The following is a 24,345-nucleotide window of genomic DNA, read 5'->3' on the forward strand; positions in this document are numbered from 1 at the left end:
TTCTCGACATTGAGAGTAAGTCAACCAGCAAACCAGACAAAGATCCCTGTTCTCGTGGCGTTTACTGCTGGTGGGTATGATTGTCACATGATGGTGACAGGTGGAGCTGTGCCTCTGGTCTTGTAGCTATGTGAGGCTCCCTGATGAGAAAACCCCATTCCTTGCCCTGATGCTTCATACTGTAAAGATTTTAAAATCTGAGGAGCAAGCCTTTTTTTTTTTTTTATTTAAAGGTGCCAGTGATGATGCTGTTAGCTGTTCGGTGATGCTGGAAGTCCTCCACGTCTTGTCAACATCTTCAGAAGCCTTGCATCATGCTGTCATATTTCTCTTCAATGGTGCTGAGGAGAATGTTTTGCAGGTAAGATTTTACTGTTGTAAGTACTAGGCTTGGATAATAATGATAGTAATAATAATAACTTATATGCATTTTGATTCTTCATTTGAGTATTATCATAAAATCATATACAGAAGAAATATTGTACCTGCAGTACTATAAAAATTCTACAGCCACTTCTGTATACATTAGAGGCCCAGTGCACGAAATTTGTGCACTGGAAGGGTCCCTAGTGGCTGCTGGCTGCCGGCCACCGGCCACCGGCTGGGTACTCCCTCCCTTCCCCTGGTCGCCTACCGCCGCTGGCCAGGGCCTCCCTCCCTTCCCCCAGCCAGCCCCGCCTTCTGGTCGAACTCCTGGACAACTCCCTGTCGGGGGACAATTTACATACTATGCTTTTATTATATAGGATGTTCAGTATTTGAAAAACTCAACTTAGAACAGGTCATCTTGTCAGTGTTTGATTCTTGTCAGTGTGATGGCATAATTATTCACCTCAGGTTTTCTTTGACTGCAGTTTCAGAGGTGTTTTGAGGCAGGCACACAGCATGAACACCCAGCCATGGGGATCGTCCCTTCTCTTGTTTGTTGTGTTGTTGTTGTTGTTGTTCTTTCCTTTGTGTAGCCTCACACTGAGGATGTTGTTTGGTGCCACTCACGGAAACCAGGATGTTTTCTGTGGTGGTGACTTTCCACTCGGCAAACTGCACACAGCAGTTATGCATTGAGAGAGAAACAGATGTGTGTCTTTAGATATTGCCTTTGAAAAAATGATTATTTTCCTTTTCTTCCCCTTGTCAACATAGATGTTCTGTCTTTAAGCAAAATAGAGACTTTGATAATCTCAAATTGTTTAACTTATATTTGTTTTCTTTCTTTCTCACTCAGGCCAGTCATGGCTTCATTACTCAGCACTCCTGGGCCAACTCAATTCGTGCATTTATTAACCTGGAGGCAGCAGGTGTAGGAGGGAAAGAACTTGTATTCCAAACAGGTATGTGAGACTGTACAGGATGGGACAGAGCAGGTTTACAGTTGTGAGTACATTAAACACAGACTGTATTGTATTGTTACTTATTAATTATTGTATTACTAGAAGCCCAGTGCACAAATTTGTGCACAGGTGGGGTCCAGCAAGCCCGCCCCAATTGGGACTGATCGGGCCGGGCTGGCTGGGGGGAGGGGCCATGGGCAGTTGGCTGGCTGGCCCCGCCCCCTGGTCGAACTCCCAGTTGAACTTCTGGTCAAGGGGATAGTTTGCATATTAGGCTTTTATTATATAGGATTTCCCATATGGACAACTGTAAATCTACATTTGCCCCACCCTGTATTTTATATTTGAATGCAGTTGCATTGTATACTTTAATGTAATTTTTGTTTTTATAAAAGTGGAAAGTTTGTGAAAATAAGTTATCTCTCTAATGAAATGAACATTTAAAAAAATATATATTTTATTGATTTTTTTTTTTTTTTTTACAGAGAGGAAGGGAGAGGGATAGAGAGTTAGAAATATCGATGAGAGAGAAACATCGATCAGCTGCCTCCTGCACACTCCCCACTGGGGATGTGCCCGCAACCAAGGTACATGTCCTTGACTGGAATCGAACCAGGGACCCTTCAGTCCACAGGCTGATGCTCTATCCACTGAGCCAAACCGGGCTGAACATTCTTTTTAAAGCATAAGATAGTTTTAGCTTGTCTTTGTTAAAATTTTTAACCAAATAATATTAATAGCACCTAATACTTATGTAGTGCTTATTATATGCCAAATGTTCAAAGTACTTCATATGTATGTATATATATACATATATACACATATATACATACACACACACACACACACACACATATATATACATATGTGTGTGTGTGTGTGTGTGTGTAAATGTGTGTGTGTATGTGTGTGTACATATATATACACTGAGTGGCCAGATTATTATGATCTCTGAACGCATAATAATCTGGCCACTCAGTGTACTTCTCTTGAGTACCTCATTTGATATCAAAGATAATATAAATCGTGCACCTGATCAGTTTTCCGCTTTCCACTGGCTGATAGAAAGCTCAGGGCAAATAGGTGGTTGATCTCCAGCAAAAGTCTAGAATACTTTTGGTACCCATTTGAGATACAAATACACTGAGTGGCCAGATTATTATGCATTCAGAGATCATAATAATCTGGCCACTCAGTGTGTGTGTGTGTGTGTGTGTGTGTGTGTGTGTGTGTGTATATAGATATAGATATAGATATAGATATAGATATAGATATAGATATAGATATAGATATAGATATAGATATAGATATACTAGAGGCCCGGTGCACAAAATGTGTGCACTGGGCGGGGGATGGGGGGGCTCCTCAGCCCAGCCTGCACCCTATCGCAGTCCGGGACCCCTTAGGGGATGTCCACCTGTGGGCTTATATTGCTGGCCCCACCCCGGCACTCAGACAACCAGCACTCAGACATCCCTTTTGCAGTCCAGGACTCTCGCAGTCCAGGATCCTTCGCTTCTTACCACCCGCCTGCCGTGGAGGCAGGAGAGGCTCCCGTCATCACCACTGCGCTCGCCAGCCGTGAGCCTGGCTTCTGGCTGAGCAGAGGGGAGCGCCACTCAACCAGAAGCTGGGCTCGCTGCTCCTTAGAGCTGGCTCCACCCCCTGCCCACTGGTGGGGGGTGCCGATTGGGGGCGGGGCTGGCTGGGGGAGCGGCCGTGGGAAGTTGAGGCGCCGCAGTGGCGCCCCATCCCGCCTCTGTGGAGGCACAGGGACCACACTGCTCCCTCTCCCGCTGCCTCTGTGGAAGAAGGCGCGCTGAGACCACCATGGCTGGCCTGGTTGTGCAGGCTCACTGCCCCCACTCCCCGCCCACAGTCATTCCGGAAGGTTGTTCCACCGTCATGTCTAATTAGCATATTAGCTCTTTGTTATATAGGATATATATATATATATATGATGTATATATATATATATGCCACTTAATCCCCAAAACACCATGGAAAAATGAAGGCTAAAAACAGAAAAAGAAAATGATAAAAGCAAAAAACCACTAGAACCCCCAAGTAAAAAAATAAAAATAAAAATAATAAAAAGCTGAATCATGCCATGGAGAAAAGAAACACATAAGAAAGAAAGAAAATAAAAGAAAAGGTCAATGAGTGGTGGTAAAACAAGTTTTTCTGATGGGGGAGAGCGAGCACATTCAACAAGCAAATCTAGAGCTGGCATATAATTACCTTATCTGTCAACATTAATCAGCTTTTTGCTAAATTTTATTGTAACAAACAACCCTGAATCTCAGTGGGTTACAATAAATAGCAAAGGCTTATTTCTTCCTCGCGTTACAGTTTGGTTGCTGGATAACTGAAGTTACGTTTCACGGTTATTATGTCCCACGTGTCTTATTCATGCCGAGATCCAGGCTGAAGGAGACTCCCCAGTCGGCGATGAGTTGATCTCATGGCCAAAGGGATGGACCATGTGATGCTCTGAGAAGTCTTCTCGGTTAAGTTTCATTCTCTCGCATTGAGAATTAATTTGCCACAGCGGTTCCTGTGGCTGAGCCTGCCGGTAACAGGGTGAAGAAATGTACGTGCTGCTTCCACAGGGCGGCATTACCAGTTACACGGGAGGGAGGAGGGAGTAACTGCGAACAAAAATACATTTTCTCCCACTATCCTAAAGAGAAAACGGCCACATTTGGAAAAAGTTGTATATGTATGAAGATATGAGTGCAGAATCCTATATAATAAAAAGCTAATATGCAAATTGTCTCCTCAACCGGGATTTTGACCAGGGGGCGGGGCCGGCTGGCCAACCACCTGCAGCCCCTCACCCTGGCCAGCCCTGCCACTGATTGGCCCCCACTACCCTGATCCAGGGGCGGGCCAGCTGGCCAACCACCTGTGGCCCCTCCTGGCTGGCCCCACCCCTGATTGGCCCCCATACTCTGGCCAATCACCTGCAGCCCCTCACCCCAGCCAGCCCTGCCCCCATTTGGCCCCCACCACCCTGATCTGGGGGTAGGCCAGCCAACCAACCACCTGTGGCCACTCCCCCAGGCTGGCCTGGCCCGAATGGCCCCGATTGGGGCAGGCCAGCCAGACCCCACCTGTGCACGAATTCGTGCACTGGGCCTCTAGTTATTAATAATGATAAAAATTATAAATAGTAATAAGGAACTTTGTGGTATATTTAGTGTTTTGCAGTTATTGAAATGACCATTGTAATATCTAGGAAAAGCATTGAACATAATGTTTAGTGAAAGAGCAGTTTACAATTATATATACCCTATGAGTATAGCTACATACACACAATCATACATTTTTTTAAAAATTGAAGATATGGCCCTCACCGGTTTGGCTCTAGTGGATAGAGCGTTGGCCTGCAGACTGAAGGGTCCCAGGTTCGATTCCAGTCAAGGGCACATGCCTGGGTTGTGGGCTTGATTCCTGGTAGGGATCGTGCAGAAGGCAACCGATCAGTGATTCTCATCATTGATGTTTCTTTCTCTCTCTCCCTCTCCCTTCCTCACTGAAATCAATAAAAATATATTTTAAAAAATTGAAGATTTGAAAAGAAGTTAGGATGATGGACTTTGGAGTGATTTTTAATTTTTAAACAAAACTTTTTATGGTGTTACTTTATAATTAAAAATAATTTTATTTTCTGAAAGGTTATGTTGTCATGTTTCATTTCAGGTCCTGAAAATCCTTGGTTGGTCCAAGCTTACGTTTCCACAGCCAAACATCCTTTTGCGTCTGTGGTGGCTCAGGAGGTTTTTCAGAGTGGCATCATTCCTTCAGATACTGACTTCCGCATCTACAGGGACTTTGGGAACATTCCAGGTATTTTGTCAGTTGTGGGCTACAGTGTGACGATGCTTAATTAATAGCAAGTTTTACATTTTGGAAGTCTGTGAGTAGACAGCATTTTCTGAGCACATTCTCTGTGAGAGCTGTGTATCCTGACTCACTGAAACTAAGCTCCTGGTATTTTCCTTTTTTTTTTTTTTTAATTCTGCTCTAGTTAAAGTGTTTGCCTTTTTTAGAACATGTCACCTTGCCCCACAGTGCCACAGAAGAACTGAGGAGAACTGTTCAGCAGTTCATTCCCAAAAGACGGTAATAGATCTTTCGGGGGTTTTTGACTTTCATTGCTGTTTTGCTTTGCCAACAACCTTGGTGGACTGTACAGCTTATTTGAAGTTAAATTTGGCTCTGGCCTGGCAAGGCTATAGATGGCAAAGTTTCGAGGATGTCCCCAGCTCAGTATTCCTGCTCCTTGCTGTGGGACTTTGATGTGCAGTAGTGTGCCTCCTCACTCGTGTTTTGAATTACATACCACAGCTATAGATTCTGTAAGCATTTGGAAGGGAATTTCATTCATAAATGGGACAAAGCAATCATGCTTCTGCTTTGACATTTTGTCTTTTAGGACTTTAATACATTAAATAAATAGGCCTAAAACAAGTTGATCTTTAAAGCAAAATGACCTTTTTTTGTGTATGTTTTAGGAATAGACTTAGCTTTTATTGAGAACGGATACATTTATCACACCAAGTATGACACAGCGGACAGAATTCTAACAGATTCCATTCAGAGAGCAGGTTGGTATTCTAATTTAGACTTTTCATACATGATAAGATGGAATATTAGGGATGACCTATAAATCTATAAATATTTTGTGGCCTGAGCATTAGGGAGGCAGTGTATGGTGTGAATGAGCTGGGGCTTTGGAGTTAGAGATCTGAGGACTTAAATTTAGCCTTTAGTTTAGCAATTAAGAGCATAAGACTATTCATTGTGGGGAATTGGAAAGGAGTTGACCCAGGGTTATGGTAGGATTGCTGAGTGATGAGAGTCTAGCCAAAATGGAAGCAAGCTGTGCATTGGAGGTGGCACCAACACATTTGGGTATCTTGTCCAGGTGCAAAAAAGTTACATCGATCCATGGTTGGGTGGTGAGGGCAGGTGAGAGGGTTATAGGACACGTGTCAGGAGAACACAGGGCAAGGGAGTTAAAGTGCTCTCCAGAGAGATGTGGGGTAGTGAGGGGAGGTAAGTCTGATACTGAGCCTTAAAGAGTTGCTGGGATTTGGCCTAGTGGGGATTACATTCCAAGTAAGAGCACAGCATGGGGTAGGGTGTGCTTATGTGTTCGGGGTGTGGGGGGGCTGTTGGTGAGTAGATTGTCAGATTACAGTCTAATGGAAGCTGTATTTTCAGCAATAAAGGGAAACGAGGTAGAAGTGTGAGGGTAGAGAAAATTGTAGAAAGCTTTACAGATCAGCCAGAAGATGCTGTAGAAATAAGGGATAATGAAAGGCCTGAGTACATGAATGAATGATGGCTTTAAATGCTGTTAGTCTCATGGTGCTATCTGGAGTGGATGGTGGAGAGTGGGGAGAGCCACGAATGAGGTAATTTAAACCAGGAGACAGTAATTTAAGTGTGGAACAGTGAGGACCTAGACTGTGGTGTTGACAAAAGATAGAAAGGAAAGGGGCGGGGTAGAAAAGTAGATTCATTTTACTGTAAATTCAACAAGACTTGACAGATTAGATAGAAGGGATAAATCAGATGGACGGCGGCAACGATGATTGCAAAATATAAAGCTTAGCTGGCTAGGGAGAGATGATGCTATGGACTGTAATAGGGATGTGGGAAGGCGAGCCTCATCCAGAGCAGGAACAGAGAAGGGAAGGACACCATGAACCCTGTGAGACCCATAGGATGGGGGGCGCCCGTGAACCGGCCAGATGAAAATACAGGTACAGTTTAGAGCTCTCGGAGGAACTTGGTATATGGGTTTGGGTGGGAAAGGCATAGGGAATACCACAAAAAGTATGGAGAATGGAAATGTTTTTGGAAGAGCAAAGCAAAGGTAGAGGATTACACTTGAGCTTTTAAAGTCCCGTTAACACATTTTTAGGGAGCCAGGAGAGGCAGTGTAAGAAATCCTGTGGTTAGACAGTGTGGTGTCTGAAGTGAAAAGAAGAGAAAGTTAAGGATGGGATGGGCAAGAGGAAGAAATGCCAATCATTCAAGGCTTTTCATTACTCCTGTGTTACAGCTCAAACTCATTCATTCTCTCATTGACACAGCCAACATTCATTACCTCTGATGGGCCAGGTTCTGCGTGATAGTGACGCTCCCCGTCATTGCTGAGCAGTCTCTCTCCTCACTCATGACTCCTGTTTCTGTATCTGGAACTTTCCCTCCTCAGGGCCTGCATCTCCACACTTCTCAGTCTGGACAGTCTCCCCACTGTGTGAGCTCTACATACCACTTCCTCAGGGCTGCTTCTCTGACTTCTCAGGCTCCATTAGTCTCCCATGATATGTTCCTAGGGACCGCTAATACCTCTCCTTATTAATTATTTTTATTCAGATACAATTGACATTCCTTATTAATTCTTAATAACTTGTATACTAACTTGTGGTTTGGTGTCCGGGAGCTGCACGAGAGGCTTTGTCTCTTGGCTTACCACTGCATTGTGGTGTCTAGAGCAGCGTTTGCTGCATTACATATATAGTAAATGAATAGGCACCGAGAAACAGCTATGGAGTTTGTCACCAGCAAGGGTACAGCTGATCACAGTAAATACAGTTCTCATAGAAGGGAAAGGATGGAGGCCATTTGGCTGAGTTTATAGGTGGAGAGGAAGTGGCGTACGAGCTTGGAGCTTACTTGAAAAATTGAGTAAGAGAGTGGGGCCGAGCAATAAGACGGAAGAAAGCTATTTCTTATCACATTCTTGATAGGTGTTGCTTTACTCAGATACTGGATGGTTTATTCAACTTCATCTTTCTTTTCTTTACTGATAGGTGACAACATTTTAGCAGTTCTTAAATATCTAGCTACATCTGATGTGTTGGTTTCTTCTTCTAAGTACCGGCATGGGAACATGGTCTTCTTTGATGTGCTCGGCCTGTTTGTCATTGCCTACCCCTCTCGTGTTGGCTCCATCATTAACTGCATGGTGGTAATGGCTGGTGTTCTGTACCTGGGCAAAAAATTGTTGCAGCCCAAACACAACAGTGAGTATTTTCCCCTAAAACTACAATACGGGCATGGGTATAGAATTTGCCGGAAGTTTTTTTAGTCAGTTTGCTTTATCCTTCCAAGACATTAAAAATCCTAAGAAAAATACTATTTGATTTGTAATGTAAGAAACTTCTTAATGAATATCAGATTCATGTGCTCATTATATTTTTAGTCTTGGTGAAGCAGACAGTTTTTATGTACTAATGCATGCCTTAGAAGTACCACCTAGGAACTATTGAAAAATGGTTTGTACAGATTGACTTTTAGTGAGCAGTCCCATTAAAACATCAGGTCTACACGACAGACCACTAGCGCACTGTTCTGAAGTGTGAATGAACTGCTGCTGGTTAAATGGGTCCCCTTCTGCTTGAAACGTTTTACAGTCTGAGCTGGTATCTGCTGTGAAGAGATAAAGTATTCAGCAGCTGATTTAAATAATCCTTAATCACCAGTTATGTTCTGTGCTGCTGCTTTTCCGGTGATAGCTTCTTTTAGCAAAATTTTAGGTGAAACTTTGTTTTCCATTCTTGCTGATAGTTCGATACACAAAGCATCCCGAACGGACAAAGACGAAGACGACCCACTTTCCCAGTGAGGAATGAATCTGAAGGAGTCCTGAAAGATTACCTCTGAGTCTTTAATACCCACAAACTCTCCGTCAATGTTACTTGAATATTATTCCTTTCTACCTTCCCTTTTCCAGTATTTAACAAATCTCATCCCTGGGTCGTTTCAATACTTTTCAGTTACATGGCAGATTTTCCGATTTAACGTGTGCCCCTCTAACTCTGCTGATTGGTTATGAAATTGTTTGGTGAAGATGGTGGTCTCCACATTGTGCTTCTCTTCCTTAGCAGCTAACTACACGAAGGACTTCTTCTGTGGGCTTGGCATCACTGTGATAGGCTGGTTCACTAGCCTGGTGACCGTCCTCATCATAGCCGTGTTCATCTCTCTGATTGGACAGTCTCTCTCATGGTACAACCACTTCTATGTCTCCGTTTGTCTTTATGGAACTGCTGCTGCAGCCAAAATAATATTCATACATACCCTTGCAAAAAGATTTTATTATGTGGTAAGTGTTAAGCACATTTATTGATTTCTGTTTGCTGCCTTCAAGGATTGAAGACAAACTCAGTGGGATTCGTTGTACAGTCATGTGCCACTGAGCCATGGGATGCATTCTAGGAAAGGTCATTAGGCGATTTCATCGTTGTGTACCCTCATCCAGGGCACTTCCACAAACCTGGATGGTGTGGCTGCTGCGGAACTGCATGTGCTGTGCGCTCACAGAACGGCTGCGCAGCATCACCACAGATGCAGGGCAGTGCATTGTGATGTCCCGAGGCGACAGGAAATTTTCAGCTCCGTTATAATGCGATGGAACTACCATCGTAATGGGGTCTGTCCTTGACCTCCTCGTGTGGCTTTTCCCCGTGGAGGAAAAGCACAGATTATATACATGGCCGGATTTGGCCTTTTGAGCTATCAAAAATGGTATGGCATGGTCATAGAAAACTGGCTCCCAGAGCTGTGTTAAACTTCTGAAAGGCTTCTTATTCTGAGGGTTTTCCTGCAGACTTCAAATGTGACAAAGCTGTAAGGGGTGTGAGGGGTGATAGCACTGCTGCATCTGCCTCCGTTTTTGTAACCCTGCTCTTGAATCTGCCAGCCCTCCCTGGGCTCACCTATTGCTTATGTTTGAAGAACTGTTCTCCACTGGGCTGTAAGCTCCATGAGGGCAGGGATTGTTTTGTTTATTATCCCCTGGGCTGAGGCAGCGTCTGACACAGCGCTAACACACAGCAAGTGTTTGCCGCCTGCAAAGCCCTAACCGGTTTGGCTCAGTAGATAGAGCGTTGGCCTGCAGACTGAAGGGTCCCAGGTTCGATTCCGGTCAAGGGCATGTACCTTGGTTGCGGGCACATCCCCAGTAGGGGGTGTGCAGGAGGCAGCTGATCAATGTTTCTCTCTCATCGATGTTTCTAACTCTCTATCCCTTTCCCTTCCTCTCTGTAAAAAATCAATAAAATATATTTTAAAAAAAAGAATAATGCACTTACAGCTGCACTTAAAGTTTTCTCCTTGGTTTCCTTCACTTTTTTTTTAACCTGTGTGTTGTTGACGTAGATTCTGACAGATCCCCTGGTGTGCTGTTGGTGGCACTGCAGCAGCCTCTACAGTCATGCCTGTGTCCCTGGGGGATTGGCTTCCGGGGGTGGGGTAGGGGTGTGGGGCGGGTGGGGGTAGGGGAGCTGGGATATAAAAATCCTCAGATGCTCAAGTCCCTTATATAAAATGGTGACGTATTTGACATAAACCAATTAAGCACATTCTCGCTGATACTTTAAATCAGCGGTCGCCAACCTTCCGGACCTCACAGACCACCAGTGGTCCCTTTACTTATAATGCCTAATACAGTGTAAATGTTATGTGAGCAGTTGCTGTATTGTTTAGGGAAAAATGACAAAGAAAAAAGTCAGCGGCATGTTCAGTACACATCAGCAACAGTGTAATATGTAAAGGAATTTTTCATTTGTTGTTGGTTGAATCCACTTAATGCAGCACCCGAAGATACGGAGGGTTGACTGTACCGTCCTTCACGGGTCATTTCTCTATTTGCCTGAAATTCTTTGGAAGTTGTGTAAACGGGAAAGCTTCCAGAGGTGAATGTTTTTAGGAGACTCCTTTTTTTCTATTTTATAACATTTTCAAAGTTTACTTACAGCCCGGTGGAGGAAAAGCACAGATTATACACAAGTGATGATGTTTTTTACCCCATCTTGTTAAATTCCCCTTTCCTGTGCAGCAGTTTGAATTTATTGCTTCATAATAGGAGGTAGCTTTGTTTATAAAGGCTAGACCCCACTTAAAGTGTAGCTTCTCTGAGCAGTGGGAATTATATTACAATAGAGTATCTTTATGAGTGGCCCATGAAAACGACTCTTGAGTATTTTTCTTTCTTTCAGAACGCCAGTGACCAGTATCTGGGAGAAGTATTTTTTGACATCGCGCTGTTTGTGAATTGTGGTACCCTCATAGCTCTCATTTACGGAGGGTTTTGCTCGGCGTTTATCAGTGCCGTCTGGGTGGCGTTTCCATTGCTCACCAAGTTTTGCGTGCACAAGGACTTTAAGCAGCACGGTACGGTGTTTTTGGTTTGGATACAAAGTGGGAAAATACCTTAAAACACATAAGATAAGGCTTTTGGGGACTATTTCTTTCATCTTTTTTGGGAAGGTTTTCTAAATTGTTGTTTTTTTTAATTTTCAGATCACGCAGATTTTTGTCTCATACCTTATACCCTATCCCATTTTCACGTTTATGAACACATGCTAATATAATATATTACTTATGTATTTTGTTTAATTGTTATTTGTACTTTAGCCTCTCCGAGTGAAAGTGTTTTATCTCACTGGATAACATGAACCAGAAGGGCAAGAGTCACCTCTAGCCTAACTTCTGATAGGTGCCACGGTACACCAGTGCTATAAAAATCCTTATCTCCCTGGAGAGTTTCAGAGATCTGTGGTTTCTTTCTCTTTTTCCCTAGGTGCCCGAGGAAAGTTCATTGCCTTTTACCTCCTGGGGATGTTTATTCCTTACCTTTATGCATTATACCTCATCTGGGCGGTGTTTGAGATGTTTACCCCTATCCTTGGGAGGAGTGGTTCGGAAATCCCACCTGATGTTGTGCTGGCTTCCATTTTGGCTGGTTGTACAATGATTCTCTCCTCTTATTTTGTAAGAAAGTTTTTCTTCTTTTTTTAAAAAAATATAGATATGTGATGAGTTTAGCCATACCATTCTGTAATATAGTGTTGCTTATAATTTATTGAGAAATTCTTAAGCAGAAGAAATAGTGAATGGCTGTGCATATTGTGGGTTTGGTATGGTAAGAAAAATGTAGAATGGGTTTTTGTTGTTATTTTTGCCCCTCATCTGATTATATCGCTTTTCAAATAACTTTTCAAACTACCTGAGCGCGAATTTGCAGGCTGCTTATTACCAAGTGAGGACTGTAGGGGTGGCTTCGTGGTGAATTTTTAGAATGATTCCTAATAGTGTGCTTTGAACTCACTCATTAGAGGCTAGTGATAATACATAGTAGTTTTATTGGTGCTTGTTAGAGCGAGTGAAGGAAGACTAATTCTGATGAGGCTTTTTCCATGATCAGTCGGCTTACAACTGAGTCTGTCTCCTCGAGTGATGTACACTTAGGACACCCACAATGCCTTCATTTAGCAGTAATGAAAGAGTACCACAGGCTTGTCATTTTGCTTTGTCAGTATTCTGCCCTCGAAGAGAGTTCCACCCTTGCCACCCTGTTTCTCTTCCCCGGGACTCTCCAGGGGGAAGAAAGGACATGAGCAGAGTTGATGGCTGGACCCCATTGGTTAGAACAGGCTCCATGCGGAGTTCTGCCCTTGTGTGGTGCAGACACCGTCCAGGACTCCGGACGCTGGCCTGGCCCCTCCAGGAGAGGCAGGTGTCTGTGTGGCACTTCTCATTGGAGTTCCTACTTACTGAATACCCGTGGGCACACTCTGAAATTTGGAGCTAGGGGACCAAATAGAAAAAGTGGTTGTGGCTTTATTGTGTTCTTTCCTCTGTGGAGATGATAGTGAGCTTCCTCCTATTTGTTTCAGTAAAGGGCATCTGTGAGGAGGACGTTAGGATCTAGTGACAGCAGGTCAGCATACCACATGCATGACCAGCATTATCCACGCAAGTCCCTTAAGTAGCCAGTAAGTAGCTGTATATGCAGCAGCATACACAGTCCTGTAGATTCCTATGCACACTGTTGTTTGCAGTCAGTTGTACTAGTCCTAAAAAAAGTCTGAGCCAGTTCCAGCCTTTTACCTTTAATATAACGATTAAGTCCTTACTGGTATTTGCCGAGATGGATGGAAAATCCTAAAATGTTTCTTGTTACCTTCAGGGTTTACGTATTTTGGTTTTAATATTAAGCCTTTAAATCCTCTGTACATATTACTAGATAGGTTTGCTGTTGTGAAGATTAAAGATGGTGGAATATTGTCTTGTAGAAAGGTTCTAATCTAGAGTCAGCTGAGTTATGAACTGGACCCCCTGAGTATTTAAGTCATAGTCAGTGAATGGACATTCAATTCTGTTCCACATGGAAGGGTTCAAAGTGAACTCTGAGAACCTCACTTTGGAAACTGAAAATGACCCCAAAGCATGGAATCTTGGAAATCATAAGAAAGGGGATTAAAGTATATTATCTTCTAAATTATATTTTCTTAGGAAAGCTTTGATTTTATTAAAAGTGCCTCTTGGCACTAACCAGTTTGGCTCAGTGGATAGAGGGTTGGCCTGTGGACTGAAGAGTCCCGGGTTCGATTCTGGTCAAGGGCATATGCCTGAGTTGCGGGCTCGATCCCCAGTAGGGGTCATGAAGGAGGCAACTGATCAATGATTCTCTCATCATTGATGTTTCTATCTCTCTCTCCCTCTCCCTTCCTCTCTGAAATCAATAAAAATATATTTTAAAAAAGTGCCTCTTGGAATACTTTAAAACCTCATATAATTTTCATTATGTGAAATAGCTCTGCTGCTCTTAGATGCTGCGGATTATCATTATTTTCTTGTGGGTGGAGTGTTAAGGATAGTGGCTTATTAATAGGGTGAGCCATTCTGTTTGGGCAATGGAAAATTGGAACACAAAGCATACTACGGAGAGCTTTTCTTTCAGGCCTTAGGGATTTATTAACTGTATTTGCTAGAAAGCAACTGAATTCCTGTCAAGTGATCAGTTAGCAGGAGTCCTGGGATGCCCCTGTGCACGGCTGTCATGGTTATGCTGGTTAAATGGGGGGAGCAGATTGTGTTTTGCTAACTCACTGCTTTGAGTGCTGGGAACTTAGTTCTGTGCTCACAGTGTAAAAACATAAGATCCTTTACCTAAGACCAGTATTGTTTTGCTGGAGAGTACACTGAATGGGATATTGGTACACTATAGAGTTCTTTAATTTTATGTAGTAGAATATATGGTAGGTTATGAATATTTGCTTAATTTTCTATTTTCATCTCAAAAGTATTTTCATATTTATGTTCTTTTCTACTTATTGACCCTAGAGGGTGGGTAATAAGAAGAAGACAAAAGGGGAAGCTGGGATTAGATCATTGTTTCTCAGAGGGGTTCCCTAAGGCATCTGAGTCATGTGTGTCCCCTATAACTTTTAATTCAGTAATTTCATTACAATTAATAAGCATACTTAGGATTTTGGCTGCTGCGTTGAGACTGAGACACTCTCGTGCCCACGTCTGGAGGGACACTATTACTTTGTGTTGTAGTTTTTCCTCACGTGCAGGAGGAAAGTCTTGAAAGTCCATCCAAAGGGATCCAACACCTTGGCATATTATAAAAGCATTATGAGTAAAATGTGTTTTATTGAAATGGGCCTAAAAGCTTACCTCCATTTCTTTAATAAAGGCCTGATGTCACGGAGTGTTGGTAGTTAAGTCATCTGTGTTAACAGTCATGCGGTGTTAACAGCACACTGACAGAACAGGGAATAAAAGGAGGTCATGGTTTGGTGATGGATCTACATCCTCTAGTCTCATTGCCAACTGAGCAGACACACTGATTGTTCTCTTTTTCCCGCTGCTGTCTGTCGGAAAGGCACCACCATGGCAGCTGGGGGCATTTCTCACTCATCTAGGTTCTGACGTGTGATGGAAATCCCTTATAATTAGTGCTTTGTGTACTGGGTGTTGGAGTATGTTAGTACGTGCTGATAAATTTTCTTCATTATCTGTCGTATTAATACCTGTCACAAAATAAAGTCAGTTAAAGCCATCTTTCTGCCAGTGGTAATTTTTCCTTTTTTTTGTGTTTTGTGTTTTAGATTAACTTCATTTACCTTGCCAAAAGCACACAAAAAACCATGCTAACTTTAACTCTGGTGTGTACAGTTACATTCCTCCTTGTTTGCAGTGGAACTTTTTTCCCATACAGCTCCAATCCTGCCAGTCCAAAGCCAAAGAGAGTGTTTCTTCAGGTAAGAGCAATTCTGCGTGAGCTATTTGAAATTCTGGAGAGGAAAGCCTTGTGTGTTTTGAGCTTCACTAGTCAACAGGAAAACCAGCTGACATTCCTACTGTTGACCTATTGAGTTGTACTCAACTATTCTGTGTACGACAGTGAGGAAAAGACTGACTATCAAGAGGCATTCTTATCAGCTACTAGTAGATACTTCCCAAGAGACCAAATTGGAAATATCTGCTTGTTGTTTTATTACTGTTCAAATTGTAAAAATGCACCCACTCTGAAAAATAAGAGCAAGTATATATCATGGGGTAATGAGCTTTTAGAAGTACAGATTGTAAGAATTTCTGCAGGCCAGTAAAAACCTGAACTATCAACTGGCAAAATAAAATACGTATTTATTTATTAAATTTATTGATTTTAGAGGAGAGAGGGAGGGAGGGAGAAAGGGAGGAGGTAAGGAGGAAGAGAGAGAGAAACATTGATTTGTTGTTCTGCTTATTTATGCATTCATTGGTTGATTCTTTTATGAGCCCTGACCAAGGACTGAACTCACAGTTTCGGTGTATGGGGACGATGCCCTAACCCAGCAGTGGCCAACCTTTCAGACCTCACAGACCACTGGTCGGTGACCGCTGCTGTAACCAACTGAGCTGCCTGGCAGGGGCCTAAAATAGATATTTTTAAATGCTAGTAAAATTGATCTTAGTTAACACTCAAAGCAATATGTGACAATGAAAATACAGCAATTTAGAAAGGGTTTAATAAAATGAAATTTAGAATTTTCTTATATTTCAAGTTTTTCTGCAAACTTTTAGAACTGGCTCTATAAAGCAGAAAAATGGACTGAGTTGCTTTATTTACAGTTCTCTGTTAGAGGGTGTGGAGAGGCCCAACAGAAAAGCTGAGTCACAACCTAGATAATTATTCAAGGACTTGCATAAGTAATAATAATATTTGAACTTAAATATCAGAGAGATTTTGAAAAAGGGCCAACTAGTCCTTGTTTATATACAGGAGGACATAGTGATTCATTTTATGTGACATTTTACAGTTTGCAAAAAACCTTTGGTGAAGAACAGCTAATTTAAAAAAAAAGTTTTTATTGATTTCAGAGAGGAAGGGAGAGATAGAAACATTGATGATGAGAGAGAATCATTGATTGGCTGCCTCCTGCATGGCACCTACTGGGGATTGAGCCGGCAACCCCGGGCATGTGCCCTGACCAGAAATCGAATTGTGACCTCCTGGTTCATAGGTCGACACTCAACCACTAAGCCGCACCAGCTGGGTGAGAACAGCTAATTTTTAGGAGATTTAATGTTTTCTGTGACTTACTAAATGTTTTCAATAATTAACATACAACATTAGTTCCAGGTGTACAACAGAATGTCTTTCTAATTTTTATAATTAATTAAATCAGTACTACTGAGGACAAACCAGATTTTTTAAAAAAACTCCTGTTCTGATTGGAATTGGGGTTTGCTTCAGTGCCAGTTGGTGAACTTTTTCTGTGAAGGGCCAGATAATATTTTAACCTTTTGCACTCGGATGTCGAGATTAAAATTACTCTTTGAATGTATCAATAATTTGAAATATAAAAAAATCCAAATAAATTAGTTTGTATGAAAAGAAACTCCAGTTTTTTATTCTACTGCCGCGCTTTGTAAAATCTGGGGTATTTAAAAAATTAAATCCCGAGTTGAATAAAGTAATCGAGAAAAAAGCAAGCGAGTGCAAAGGGTTAAGATCTTCCAGCTGCTGTTTTTTTTTAGAGGGAAAGCAGCCACAGATAGTACCTAAGCCCTCTGCAACCCTTTTTCTTCTCCTGTATGATATTCTTCAGGCTGCTTTCTGTTGTTAATTAAGCTATTCCAGCCCTAACTGGTTTGGCTCAGTGGATAGAGCGTCAGCCTGTGGACTCAAAGGTCCCAGGTTCGATTCCGGGCAAGGGCATGTACCTTGGTTGCGGGCACATCCCCAGGAGCGGGTGTGCAGGAGGCAGCTGATTGATGTTTCTCTTTCATCGATGTTTCTAACTCTTCCTCTCTGTAAAAAAAAATCAATAAAAACATATTTTTTTAAAAAAAGGAAAAGCTACTTGAACATTGATACTTTAAAAAAAAAAAAGCTGTTCCAGAAGGAACTTGGTGTCCCTTCCCAGAATTCTGTTAAGCACAAGTCTGTCATGTACTGGTGAGCTGTGATTCCCATTTTTCTCTGCACATGAATTAGTCTCATGTAACACTGAAAGGGAAATGTGTGTGTGTGCTACGTAAGTCCTTATCTAAAAGGAGTTCTAGTGTCCATGGTTTTCAGAATTTATATGAAATTTAAATATATAAATGTAAGAAAAAAATGAAACAAAAGTCAAAATATATTTGTAAGAAATAATAAAATAATAAAACAACCATCTTTGAGTTTAAAAGAAAGAACATTAACAGTACTTAAGAAAACCCAATGGACCCTTATGATCCAACTCTTCGTCCATCTCTCCCTCTTCCCACCCCTAAAGAAGTACTCACCCAACATCTTGAAGTTTGGAGTTAATCATTACCTCACTTTTCTTTATTTTACCACATATGTAGGAATCCCTAAACAACAGCACATAGTTTTGCCTGCTTTTGAATTTCTTACAGGTAAAGCCATTCCATAAACATTCTTCTGCCCCAGAGTCTGCGAGAGAGAATCTTCCATGTTGATTTGTGTCACTGTGGTGCATTGTTTTCCATGCTGAGCAGACTTCTGTTGTAGGACGACTCCCCAGTTTGCTCACTTGACTTAGTAGACATCTGGGTGGTTTCCGGTTGTTGCTGAGGGGGGCGGAGCAGAGGTTTCTCGGAGGTGTCTATTCCGGAGTGGAACTGCTGGCTTGAAGGGTCTGCGTGTTCACTTCGTCAGGCAACGCCAGCCCGTTTCCTAACGTGATCGTGCCAGCACACCCGCCCTCCTGCAGTGTGCGAGGTGCCTGTGGCTGCTCCACAGCCACCTCGTTTCTGGTATTGTCAGACCTGTTCATTCTGGTTAGTCTGGGGTGGGGTATGGGTGGAGGAACTGAAACGGTTTTCTCATAGGTTTTGTTCTTTTCAGCATATGACAAGGACATTTCATGACTTGGATGGAAAAGTAGTTAAACGAGACTCTGGAATATGGATCAATGGGTTTGATTACACTGGAATGTCTCACATCACCCCCTACGTTCCGGAGATCAACGACACCATCCGAGCACGCTGCGAGGAGAAGGCACCCCTCTGTGGTTTCCCGTGGTACCTCCCAGTGCACTTTCTGATCAGGTTGGTTCACTGCTCTTCTGCTTCAGTTGGGGGTGAGTTTGTTCTCAGGGCCTGTCACTGTATCCACACTTTATTATCTGAACTGGTCAACACGGAAGTCAAGTGCCATTCACACTGCGTTTTCCTATCACTGCAACAGTTCTGTGTTTAGTGGGATGAAGCACTCAGAGGAGTGGTTTTGCTTTTTTTTTTTCAAATTTAGAAAAGTCCTCTAGAAATCTCAGTAGTTAGAAAGGGCGGCCTTCTTAACTGAGCTACTAGACAGCAGTTAAGCATCAAGTTCAAATCATGTGTTTCATTTCTGGGAAAAATTTTTGTGTTGTTAATCCTCACCTGAGGTTATTTTTTTTCCGTTGCTTTTCAGAGAGAGAATGGGAGGGGGGGAAGGGAGAAACATTGATGTGAGAGAGACACATTGATGGGTTGCCTTCTGCACGTGCCCCAACCTGGAGCAGGGAGCAAACCCACAACTGAGGTATGTGCCCTTGACCAGGAATCCAATCAACAACACACTAACCATTGCTCTTCACTGGCCAGAGCCATTTCTGAGATATTTCTAGCATTTGGCAGTGGAGGATTAGATGAGAAGAAATAGTTTGGGTAGTGGAATCAAGATCACCTACGATCCTTTATTCTTAACTTTGGGAAGGTTTTATTCTGCAATAACCTGGGCTTCAGAGGAATTGGCATTATTTATTTCTAGAGGCCTGGTGCACGAATTCGTGCGTGGGTGGAGTCTGACCAGCCCAACCAGATGGGGGGAGGGAGCACAGGAGGTTGGTTGGCTGGCCCGCCCCCTGGGTGAACTCCTGGTCAAGGGGACAATTTGCATATTAGCCTTTTATTATATGAGGATTATATTCATCAGAGTTTATTTTCATGCCCCAAAATCTGTTTCAAATATTCTGAACACAAGCATCCTAAATATTTTTGAAATAGTGAATACTGAATTCCTTTCCAAATAGGAAAAACTGGTATCTTCCTGCCTCAGAAGTTTCTCCTAGAGAACCTGTTCATTTCAGACTTATATCCAAAGAGCAGACCCCCTGGGATTCTGTAAAGCTGACCTTTGAAGCATCAGGTAAGTCACATGACAGTTTTCTTCTTGTCTATAGTTCTTAAAAATTTTTAAGCATGAATGTTTTTTTCCTCAGGTTTATAATAGTGACCAGTAGCTTAGTGTTTCTAAAAGCAATTGCAGCTGATTATGATTTTTTTTAAAGAAAATTTAACAGGAAGCACTAACCTTCCTCTATCCTTTATGCACAATTTGGAGAATTCCAGTAAAGGCAGGTTCCTGGTAGGCAAGCTGTACATCATCCATCCTGTGTCTTGTGATTACAGATGTCAAGAAATCAGAAAAGATTTTTTTGACTGTTTATATGTATGTCTCTCTGTGTACCAGTTACCACACTTTAAATTATAGAAGCTTATAGGCAATGATTGGGACAGTTAAGATCCTTTGTAGTTTTTTTCAGTGTTTTGCAGTTACTTTGAGTCTCCTTATCCATGAACTTGGAATGTCCTTTTATTTATTCAAACCTACTTTTTTGTCAAAAGTGTTATAAAATTTTTCTTATCTAGGTTTTGTTGCTATTATAATTGGACTTTTCTCTACCAGTATGTCTTTTAACTGGTTATAATTTGTGTGAAGGCAATTGACTTCTGTATGTCAATTTTATATCTTGCTACCTCATTGAATCTTTTATTTTTTTACTCTTGAAACTTTAGCATTCTCCAGGTATACCAGGAATTGCCAGACTTTAAAGGGCCAGGTAGTAAATATTTTAGGCTTTGCCATAATCTAAGCCTGACTGAGTGGTTCAGTTAGTTGGAGCATCATCCTGTACACCAAAAAGGTTGCAGGTTCAATTCCCGGTCAGCATATACCTAGGCTGTGGGTTCAGTCCCTGGTTGGGGTTTATACAGGATGCAACCGATGTTTCTCTTTCTAAATTTAACTTTAAAAAATCCTCAGGTGAGAATTGAATAAAAACAGATTAATAAATTAAAAAAAATAAAAACCATTTTTAGTCTGAGAGCTATACAAAAGCATAGCTTGTTGACTACTGCATATCATCTGCAAATGTAGTGTTTCTTCTTTACCAATTCTTATGCCTCTAATTGATTTAAGTGGTTAATACTTCTAGCATTGTGTAGAACAGCTGCTGAGACAGGGGCATTCTTGCCTTGTTCTTACGCAAAGTCTATAGTGTTTTCCCATGATAGATGATTTTTTATCATGTTTAGCATTCATCAGTTGGCACTTCTTGAAATCTTTTTTAAAATAAGGAATTATTTTTAATTTTGTGAAAGGCTTTTTTTTTTAGCCATCTGTAAAGATAATCATAGGTCTTTTCTTCCTTGTATATTTTGACATGACATATTCCATCAGGTTATGGCCTGTTATTTTCTTAATGTGATCTTGGATGTTTGCTAATATTTCCTTTAGAAATTTTGCATATCTCATGAATTACAGAGTGGCCAGATTATGATCTCTGAACGCATAGTAATCTGGCCACTCAGTGTGTGTGTGTACATATTTATATATTAGAGGCCTGGTGCATGAATTGGTGCATGGGTGGGTCCGGCCAGCCTGGCCAGGGGGAGGGGACATGGGCGGTTGGCTGGCCTGCCTGCTGGTCAAACTCCTGGTTGAGGGGACAATTTGCATATTAGCCTTTTATTATATAGGATATACACTGAGTGGCCAGATTGTTATGTTTTCAGAGATCATCATAATCTGGCCACTCTGTAATTCATGAGATATGTGTGTTTTATACTCTATCAGATTTAAGTACTCTGTGTGTGTTATATTCTATCAGATTTAAGTACCAGTGTTATGCATTATAAATGTAAAAGCATCATAAATGCCACATATCATGAAAACAGTTGGCAGGTTTTCCTTAATTTTCAATGCTTTGGAAGTTTATGGAGCATTGGAACCACTTGGTTGAAAAGGCCTGAATTCCTCTCTGAAACCACCTGTGTCGTCTTTGTGGAGTAGCTTAATTTATTTTTCTAGGGTAATTGGTCTGCTTAAGCTTTATGGCTCTGTGTTCAGTTTTGGTTGCCTATATTTTCCTAGAAAAATCTCCATTTCATCTGGGTTTTCAAAGTTATTAGTGTAGAGTTCTTCAAAGCAGTCATATGTGATTTACAAACTTACGTTTATTTCTTTTTGCATACTTGTTTTTGCTCCACTTTCCTCCTCCCCCACCCCCAATACCTCTTTCCTAATCAAGTTAGCTAGTGGTTGTCTTAAAATAGTAACCTTGTTTAAGGTGGATATGTTTTGTTCTGTTCTCCATTTCATTGATTTCTGATTTTGTCTATAATATTTCCTAACTTGTGCTTTTTATTTTGTTGTCCTTTTATATACTTGTCATTTTATTGAAAACAATGTTTATTGCTATGTATTCTTATCATTGATTTACCTGTGTCCAATAGTTTCTGGTATATGTAGTATTTTTATTATAAAATTTTCCATATTTTTGTTTCTATTTCCTTTTACCCATGCATCTTTTAAGTAGGACACCCTTAATTTCCAGGTAGAAGGCTGGTTTGTTTTGTTGATAATTTCAAGCTTTGATTTATGATCAGTGTTATTTTGTAATCTCAACTTTATAGAATTTTGCTATTTTAATGATCTAACATTTTACTTTTGTGCTCACCCGAGATGATATTTATCTGTAATATCAGCATGTAAAATTTGATACAGATTTCATATGGTCTATTTTACTGATCATTTTGTTTAGGTCTATTATATCATATTTTGTTCAATTGATGTCTTTTATATCATATTTTGTTCAATTGATGTCTTAAGAGTGAAATATTATATGTATTTCTATATATATGTTTTGCATCCCCTGTGTAGTTTTGCTTCATAAAATAGTTGCTATTATTCATAAAACTGTTGCTAACAGTTTTTATGTGAACTTGCAGCTTTTAGTATCAAAATGCCTTTATTTTTAATGCTTTTTGTCTTGAATTCTATTTTCTCCCGACATCTAAGAGCTCTTTTTAACCTTGTGTCCAATTGCCTATAATACCTTTGTTCATACCTTTATTTTTACCCTTTCTGAATCTCTAAGTATATTCCTTGAATATAGTACATGATTGGCCTGGCTTTGTAAGCCAAGCTGAAAACTTTTCTTTAGTAGCCGAGTTAGATCTATTCACATTTTATAACTGATGCTTTCTGTCTTTGTCAGTGGTTTATAGTTACATGACTTATGTGTAATACTCCTTTTCCTTTGATGTCTACTTTAATTAAAGATTTTCTGGCATTTAAGGAAGTTTATATTTTATTTTTGTTTTGATCACCTATTATTTAACCTTCCACTGTGTCGGGGAGTGCGCTTACTAGCTTTGCTCTTCACTCTCTGGTTTGCTACATGCAGCATTTACACAGCAGTTTCACACCCCAGTATCTGTTTTAGGAAGATAAAATCCTCAGTGCCAGTTCTTTTGCTATGGTTGTTGCAGTTCTCTCTTGGTTTGATGATGCTTATTTTCTAGATTTCTGAAGAAGGGCTCTCATGAGTGCTAGAATGTTTCAATGACAAGGCTAAGACTTGAACCCAGGTTTCTGCTGCACCTCATTACTTACCTTTATTGATCTACACAGATTGGCAAACCTCCATTCGGTTTCAATGAGTGTCTTTAAAGTGATAAAAGGCATGAATTTCATAGTCTGGTTTGGTTGGTGGCTTGCTTTTCTTGTAGATGCTGTTTTAAAGATAGTTATAACTGACCTTTCTTCCTCTTACGTTACAGGACCAAGCCATATGTCATTGTATGTTCGACCCCACAAAGGGTCCACTCTGTCTCAGTGGTCTCTCGGCAATGGCACCCCAGTCACAAGTAAAGGAGGGGACTACTTTGTATTTTACTCCCATGGACTCCAAGCCTCTGCATGGCAGTTCTGGATAGAAGTGCAGGTGGGAATTTCCCAGCACTGCTGGCTTCACTGGTCAGCTTCCCAGGTGGTAGTTGGCAAGTATCAAATACTTGGGATCAGTATTCTGCCTTCACCGAGCTAGAAAACTAACAACTTCTCTCTGCCAGGTCCTGGAGGAGCCGCCCGAGGGCGTCGTCACTGTGGCCATTGCTGCCCACTATTTTTCTGGGGAAGACAAGCGGTCCTCCCAGCTGGACGCTCTGAAAGAGAAGTTCCCAGACTGGACGTTCCCTTCTGCCTGGGTGTGCACCTACGATCTCTATGCGTTTTAACCTTGTGAATGAGCTCTAAGTAAATGCCCCGTGGGATACTTCAGGTGACATGGTCTCTCCTTATGCTACATGGATATTTGTGATGTAAGTCAATGAATTTTAGGAAGTTTTGTGGGCTAGCTCTCTCAGGGCCAAGCACTGTAGTGGTTGTGCTGTGGGGTAGTGACACATGGCCTTTTTAAAACTTGAAAATGCCAGCTTTTTGGCGCTCAAGCACACGTGGGTACTACCACTACACTAACATGTCATTTTACATGACCTTACGGACAGAAGCCAACAGACCACTGCAACAGTGGTCCCCTGAGGGTCATGAAAGATGCTGAAAGTACTACAAGACCATTGTTAACGAGACAAATGACATTTCCAATGAAAGCCCAAGACCACTGGTTGTGTCATGGATGGTGGGTAAACTGCCAGTCAG

The 24,345-nt window shown here is 41.5% G+C and overlaps 2 protein-coding genes across 3 annotated transcripts in view; one reads left to right on the forward strand and one right to left on the reverse strand.

Moving 5' to 3' along the window:
• Window positions 1-23,967, forward strand: part of ERMP1 (endoplasmic reticulum metallopeptidase 1) — a 31,347-nt gene extending 7,380 nt beyond the window's left edge. The window contains exons 3-16 of one of the 2 annotated variants that reach the window (XM_054727268.1): window positions 234-361; window positions 1,226-1,331; window positions 5,037-5,183; window positions 5,852-5,944; window positions 8,165-8,377; window positions 8,922-8,975; window positions 9,239-9,459; window positions 11,354-11,528; window positions 11,938-12,128; window positions 15,257-15,409; window positions 18,487-18,689; window positions 19,655-19,770; window positions 23,469-23,632; window positions 23,760-23,967. In XM_054727268.1, the coding sequence (XP_054583243.1) occupies window positions 234-361; window positions 1,226-1,331; window positions 5,037-5,183; window positions 5,852-5,944; window positions 8,165-8,377; window positions 8,922-8,975; window positions 9,239-9,459; window positions 11,354-11,528; window positions 11,938-12,128; window positions 15,257-15,409; window positions 18,487-18,689; window positions 19,655-19,770; window positions 23,469-23,632; window positions 23,760-23,924 (2,129 nt within the window). In that variant the 3' untranslated portion in view covers window positions 23,925-23,967. The remainder of the gene's footprint in view (window positions 1-233; window positions 362-1,225; window positions 1,332-5,036; window positions 5,184-5,851; window positions 5,945-8,164; window positions 8,378-8,921; window positions 8,976-9,238; window positions 9,460-11,353; window positions 11,529-11,937; window positions 12,129-15,256; window positions 15,410-18,486; window positions 18,690-19,654; window positions 19,771-23,468; window positions 23,633-23,759) is intronic. The other variant, XM_054727269.1, reaches the window with a different exon arrangement.
• RIC1 (RIC1 homolog, RAB6A GEF complex partner 1) overlaps window positions 1-24,345 on the reverse strand; it is a 139,791-nt gene that overhangs the window by 2,599 nt on the left and 112,847 nt on the right. The gene's annotated exons all lie outside the window — the stretch shown is intronic.

This window comes from Eptesicus fuscus, chromosome 15 (assembly GCF_027574615.1).
Source record: "Eptesicus fuscus isolate TK198812 chromosome 15, DD_ASM_mEF_20220401, whole genome shotgun sequence".
Lineage (NCBI taxonomy): Eukaryota > Metazoa > Chordata > Mammalia > Chiroptera > Vespertilionidae > Eptesicus > Eptesicus fuscus.